Source organism: Sipha flava, unplaced genomic scaffold (assembly GCF_003268045.1).
Source record: "Sipha flava isolate LNK unplaced genomic scaffold, YSA_version1 216_pilon_pilon, whole genome shotgun sequence".
Lineage (NCBI taxonomy): Eukaryota > Metazoa > Arthropoda > Insecta > Hemiptera > Aphididae > Sipha > Sipha flava.
This window is the reverse complement of record NW_020272841.1, coordinates 287,715-294,931: the sequence shown is the minus strand read 5'-3', so window position 1 is coordinate 294,931 and position 7,217 is coordinate 287,715. Positions and strand designations below refer to the sequence as shown.

Here is a 7,217-nt window from a genome sequence, read left to right as displayed (position 1 = left end):
GATAATAATAATTGTGATTGTAATAGTATCGAGATAATGACGTACGGCCAAGCTGCGTTGGTGTTCTGTACAGAATCACATAACTCGTAGACCCGTTAGATACACATGTTGGATACACAGTACCGTTCGAGGTGACGACGCGTTACGCGTTTAAAAGTAATACGTCCGATAAAAGAACGATAATAATGTAATAATTTGTATATTCATATACGATTATAATATTCATAATAATAATAATAATAATAATAATAATTATAATAATAATAATAATAATAATGATGATAATAATTATAATAATAATAATGATAGTGACGCGTAGGTCCGCGACGTTACGAGACGATCGCTGCGAGATTAGATTAACATAACGTCGACGATTAGAAATTTAAATTTAAATGAGGCGCTTGGGCGCGCTGCGCGTAAGGGCTACGGTACAACATATTGTTCTATTATTACACGTCATGTACACGGGAAAATTATTATTTACAAAAAATATTAACAAACGCACACACACACACACACACACACGCACGCACACACAGAAGATGGGAGAAACGTGTCGGCGAACTTTCGATCCGTCCGAGTTCCAGTCGTGGCGGCTAATGCGGCGTCGTCTGGTGTCCGAGCGGCGAAAGTTCCGGAGAGCCACCGGTGTCCGGTGACGACGATGGTGGCGGCGGCGGCGGTGGCGGTAGGGACGACGGTGGCGTCACCAGGTACGGCGAGAACCTGAACCCGTTGACGGCCGCCGCGGCCGCCACGTGTTGCTGGTACAGGTTCGAGTGGTGCTGCTGCTGGTGCTGCTGGTGCTGCTGCTGTTGCTGATGAGCTGCGGCTGCGGCCGCGGCCGCCATGGTGGTCTGGCCACCGCCGCTGGCCGCGGCCAACTGCTGGTAAAGACCGGCCGGGCCCTGCAGCGACGCCCACTGGTTCCACAGGTGTTGGCCACCGGCTGCGGCGGCCGCATTGTATATGCCGCACAGCGGACCGTACGGACCGCTGACCGCGGCCGCGGCGGCGGCCGCGCGCAGGAAAAGCTGTGACCTGGCCGCGAGCACAGCCCGTTCCTCGGCCGTCAACTGGCTCAGACCGCTGGCCGGGTCCAACAACGGCGTCCTGAGCATGTGGTGCTCGCTCAGCATCGACTCCATCGTTTCCCTGCAACGAACACAAGTGGTGCGCGTTCCACCGTTAGTCTCGGATTTCGTGTAGGAATTTCGGTTTTAGAGCCCCCCGTGGGACATTCGAAAAATCGCGAAAGCCGTCGCGGTTTTCAAATGTTTTTATATTTTTTTCTCATCACCGTCGTTATAAAATACGTTTAATTGTATTGCACATGCTTAGATATGATTAAGTACGTCAACAACTTGTTCGTTAGGCGCGTGCCCGGTGAACGGTTCTAAGTGTTCCGAATCGATTTGTTGAAATGACCCTGCGTAATCGCATACGAACTGTTTGCACGACAAGGCAAAGTTTGATCAGCACTTGGGAATCGACCGTTCAAGAAAAAATAATAACCCAATCTTTTAAACGATTATGTAGATTTGCAATTGTACACAAAAATGTGCACAACGATAATTGATTTGATTGTATTCATTGCGTTTTCGATTACGTTTTCGATAAAAATTAATTTCAACATTTATATTGCAAGAAAACTGATATTCATGTTTTTTAACGATCCCTTTTTACAATCGCGTTCGGGTCAACGCAACTCTGTTGAATGTATGTATTTTAAATGACAATCATTAGATACAGTATTTGTGTGTGTGTACAAGTATTGATAAAGAATACGTTACCTTTCAAATTCGGTTAGCCTCGATGAGTCTCGAAAACCTTTTGCGAACGGATTGCTGTCAATTTTCAATTTAGTTATCTATAAAACAAACAAAAACATTCAGAGATGTTAAAAATGACATTTTATTATACAAATAAACGTTTCTCTATGTGTATTATAATGTCGTAAATTATCCTAGTTGGCGAGTGATCGATTAAAAAACTTATAGCAACTTTTTTCGACAGTTAAAATTGTCAATATAAGGAGATTTCATACGAGTTATAATTGAATGAACTTTGATTAAATTTCTCAATGCGTTAACCTGTAGTTATTATAGTTTTCGTTTTAAAGAGATGAATTTTTGCACGCGATATTTCAAAAATATCTCTACAAACCACGCCTCTGATATACAAAGGTGAGTAGGTACACAATAAAAAGTCATAATATTAAGGAGCGAATTGTTTTTGTTCGTGTTTGCGTTATCTGTAGGACGTACGAGCGTATTCGCAAGAGTAGATAACATCTTCGTTGAATTTCGCACGACATGGAAACGCCTGACATTCATTGAAAACATACATGGAAATTCGAATTAAACGATGGCATGCCGTGTTGAACATTAAATCCTTATGTACTGCGTAATATATCGTGTGCTCGATAAAACGGAGGACGTGAAAAATTCCGGAAAACCTAGTCGAAACGTTGGGCTCTCGCATAATACGGAATAACAATAAAAACTCTCGCGGAATTGGTCATCATTACCACGACCGATAATGTATATTGTTACGTAGTACATTATATTATTATGGTCTACGGACTGAAGAGAGGAAAGGTAGAGTTTTATGGGTGGTTTGGGTGGCTATGAACACCTAGGTCGTGAAAAAACGACCGTTAAAAAACACACCGCAACGCGTCCCAAACGAAATTTAATGTAGTTAGTATTTTTTTTTTTTTTTTTTGTTATAAAATGTAAGTACATATTGTGATTATTTTTACAATCACTTGACAATAGAACACATTCGGGAACGCCAGGGGTATGCTTGGTACACCATCTAGTCGCAAACAATCGCTTTTAGTTTATTTTGAGCTTCGAATATCCTTTCCGGAGTTTTACCCATACGAGTTATATCAATAACACGTGTAAAATACAGTGCGCAGTATGTCGTGTAGTATACGGATACGGGAAGAATATGTACACGATGGTCGCAAAGGGATAGCGATTTGTTTCCGACGCCAGCGTTGATACCCGTGTCAGGGCACGTTACCTTTTACAAAACGGGACCACGTTAACGTTGCGATTGACGGTTGTTCGTTTCATAATCAAAATACATCACGTCGGTGGGTGAAGCACCACTCCAAGGTTTGTCGTTGGAGTCGCCCGGGTGTGTGCGAAAAATATTTTTTTGGGGGGGGGGGTTTCATCGTAAAAAACACTTGCCCTGTAAAAACGTATATTTAAACGATTTTCCCGAATCTCGGTAGAGAGGCGGTGGGCGATTTTAACCCGTTGAGCCTAGGCGTGGACCATCGAACGCGTTACCCGAGATACGTTCACGGAGGATGGGGAGATTAAAGAAAAAAATTGTTTACACCACGTGGGTCCGTGACAACGACTCGGACACGCACCACTAGGATAGGGTGACCATGTTTATGAAAAATAAAAACGGGAAAAATATGTTCTCTAAAAAAAAAGACCACTTTTTTTTTAACTTCTATATTATATGCAATAAAAATAATTTTTTATTAGTTTAATATTTTAATAAAACATTGATTTGCATTATTTTTTTGCTGTGAGATTGAAAAAAACTACTTAAAATATTCTTTAATTTAATTGAGTTGATGTCGATTGTTCATTATTTTCTTCATTACATCCTTTGACATTATATTTTTTTGATGAACAATTAGTTCAATAATTTTGATTGTGTTAACAAAAAATCATAAAAATCATTACTGGAATATTTTTTAAAATTATTTTCAAGAATTATTATTGCTTTGATAGTTGGTACGATAAAACGATTTTTTTCGTCCGTCCATAAAATATTTGTGATTGAAAATATTCTTTCTATTACTACATTAGTTAATCTGCAAAGGTACAGTGCACGTATATTTCCTTTTAGGCATTTAAAAGAAAAACAATAAAAGTGATAACACTAACGACTCACAACAATTTAAATAAAATGAACTGATATACAGTGGCTATAACATTAATAGTACAGAATCGTTGCAATGTACACACGTTACTGCACGACTATGTTCGATTTTTCGATTAATATACCTAATATATCTATTATACCGAATATCGTTGATTATAAATAGTACTGTATACTTGTAAACTATTCGTATTTAATATCGATTTCGTCAGAAGTCTCGCACATGAGTTCGTAGTACATATACACTAAATGACATGTTTGATTTGTTTTTCTTTTACTCTCGGTTCACAATTTTTATGGAAGTAACGGGATTATAACGGGACCCTATTCTAAAAACGGGACAAAAGGCGTCCCGTTCAAAGTTTGTCGGGACAACGGGACATAATGATAGAAAAGGGACAATGCCGTTTGAAACGGGACGTATGGTCACCCTACGCTAGGCCCACGCGTGCAGCGCTCGACACCGGAGTCGCAATAACATTTGTAGCGTCAGGCGATTCGAGTTCGTAATTCGGGTCAAATGAGATATTAAACAAACTACATTTTTGTTATACCGCGTTCAAATCAGCGTGTAAGCAATAACAATTATGAGTGTAACAATTAGGTTAAGCGAAACGTACAATAATAAGACGGAAGACCTACCAATAAAGGGAGTCTTCTGCGGCGGTCGCGTGACTCGACCACCGTAGGAAACATATGCGTTTCGTTAAGTATTAACTTGATTCGAGTTGTGCGTCTGCCGTACGTACGATTCGATCGGCGTGTACGACGTGTTTGAACGTCGGCCGGGATGTAGACGAAACGATGAAACGCCGAACGGATGGCGACCGGGCGGGACGGAACGCGGACCGCGACGACGGGTACTGCCCGCCTAGTGTTCGTACGCGTAACAACAATGTGTTTTACGTGCGCGATAGGCCTGCCGGCGCGTCGTTTACGGGTGAAAGCAGTCTCGAAAATACGATTATTACTTATGATTGTTGTTGTCGGTGGTGTTGTCACCGCGGGGAAGCTGCACGGGGGCCGCCGTAATGGATTTCTCGACGGTAAAAATAACACGTGAACGCGTCGCTACCAGAACGTCGCTCCTTCCCTCCGTCGTCGTCTCTCGCGCGCGGCGAAACCGAGCTCGGGGACGAGACTACGACGGTTGTGCCGTGCGGCCGTGAAACTATGATAATTATTTTAATTACGATTATAATTTATTTTTGCGACACCACAGGTTTTACATCGAATAACGATAGTAAATGCACGTGTAACGTGTGCCACTGTTCGTGCGTGACCGCGCGCGTACGATACGTTTCCCCGGACGCTTTAGGTGACCTTTTTCACGTACGGTTTCCAAGGCGCGACGTGCTAACGTGACTGCTCGCGCGAAAATCGTATGGACTGGTTGGCGACGCGTGACAGCCAACCAAGACGACCGATGACACTACCGCGCTATGAGTCGCCGCGACTTATCACAGTGATCGTCGTACGTTTTCGACTTTGGTTTTTTCTGCATCCGAACGCGGAATTCTTATGCGATTGGTTACAAATGAATTCGGTTCATTACACTAATAGAGATTCGAATAGTATAACTATAACAAAATCTTTCGCTTTCCCGATGTTATTTGATGATATTTCCGATGGTATTTCTAGTTTTCGGTCATGAAGTTCGACCTATAATTTTTTGTTGTTGTTCTTCTAATAAAAACGTTGGAATAATGTTAACGTTATTATACTAATAATTATTATTGGAAATATTATTATTCGTTGTGAAATTAAATTTAAAACACGTTCGTACGTATTCTGACAAATTTTAAAATAAACTAAAACTGTATGTTAACTGTGAACTGTGATTGAAAAACAGCCGTGCCGCTGCGTGCAAGGATGAAGCAAACGACGGGATGCGTTGTACGCCCGAGCCAGGTAAGTCGATTATTTATTTATTTATTTTTTTTTTTTTTTGGTCACCGAAAGTTAGTCTTGAGAAACGTAATTTATTTTGAAGTCAAAATTCAATTCTCTTTTTTATCAGCTTGTAAAAGTCACGAGTTGAACGGAAAAACGCAGTGGCTTGGAATAAAAATATGTCAACTTCTTTTTTTTTAATTCATTCTTTTTACGCCCGCAAACATTCACTGTCTGTTGCTAGAACATACCTGGCCGTACAGTCATCGATCGTGGCCACATGATACTACTACAAGGCGATGAGTCCGACGTTTTAGCGTTAAATCATAAGTAAATATGTATGCGGATCGTACATAAAATTCTTTCGTCCGCGCAAAACTTGATTTCGATTGCTTCACCACATGATACAGAATAACAGATTAATCCGATTTCAATCTATATAGGTATACCGTAACGAAACCTTTAGTTATTTGCATATACTTGTTCACTGTAGCAACGAGATTTCACCAAACGATTGCGAATCGTTAAAAATATATTATGTTGTCCGTAGGCAAAAAATGGGAAGCGGCAAATGTTTTATTCCATTTTTTTCCCCGTCAATCGGAAATCGTTCTAAATACAAACACGCAACTATTCGCAGTCAGTTAAAAAAAAACCCCGTCACCGACCACGTTTATACTGTTAAATAATTAATATTATGTCGTCGAAAACGCAGTACGACTATGTAGATGATTCCAATCAGCAGCGCCGCTCTGTTTGTAAATCAAGAATTTTAAAATTATTTCGATTCTGTTCGAGTAAATATACGCGCGTTCGACATCCCACGGCGACCGGACGAATTAAACAGTTGCGGCTGCCTACGACGAGTAAATATCGACAGCTAATAGGGCGAGCAGATCGGAACGAATTGCCCGCGACGCGAACCCGACCTCGGTTACTGTCAAGGAGTCTGCGCGGATCTCTTGGAAAATTAAATGCGTATACGTTTAGATGACGGTGCCGTACATACAATTATCACGATCGTGGATTAAGGCACTCTTAAGGCCGATCGAATACCAATTATACGAAATAATACGTCTAGCGAAAGACACAACTGCACGTGCCCCACCGCAAATCGTTCTCGATTGTAATATGAGTACGCGTTTGTACGCACGACTATACCAGTCACGTGTATTCGTACACCCGATGCGTAGCGATAACAATTTTTTCCACCTCTTTCTCCACCACCAAGTTTTCGGACGTATACACCTGAAACCGAACGTTGTCAGAATTGAATTCCATTGCTCAAACCGAGACCCATTTTAAGCCCGTTCGGTACATATTTATGCAAAATATTTATTTATATCACCACGGTACTGTACGGAAGGATTTGGAATCATAGGCGTGCGCAGACCTGTATTTTGGAG

At 41.2% G+C, this 7,217-nt stretch overlaps 1 protein-coding gene across 1 annotated transcript in view; it reads right to left on the bottom strand.

Annotated features, from left to right (window-relative positions):
- Nucleotides 1-268: 268 nt before the first annotated feature.
- The window catches only part of LOC112682951 (T-box transcription factor TBX20-like), a gene marked incomplete at its 5' end in the record, with an annotated part of 58,526 nt that continues 51,577 nt past the window's right edge, over nucleotides 269-7,217 (bottom strand). The window contains 2 exons of the mRNA XM_025553742.1: nucleotides 269-1,155; nucleotides 1,794-1,870. Of these exons, the coding sequence (XP_025409527.1) occupies nucleotides 597-1,155; nucleotides 1,794-1,870 (636 nt within the window). The remainder of the gene's footprint in view (nucleotides 1,156-1,793; nucleotides 1,871-7,217) is intronic.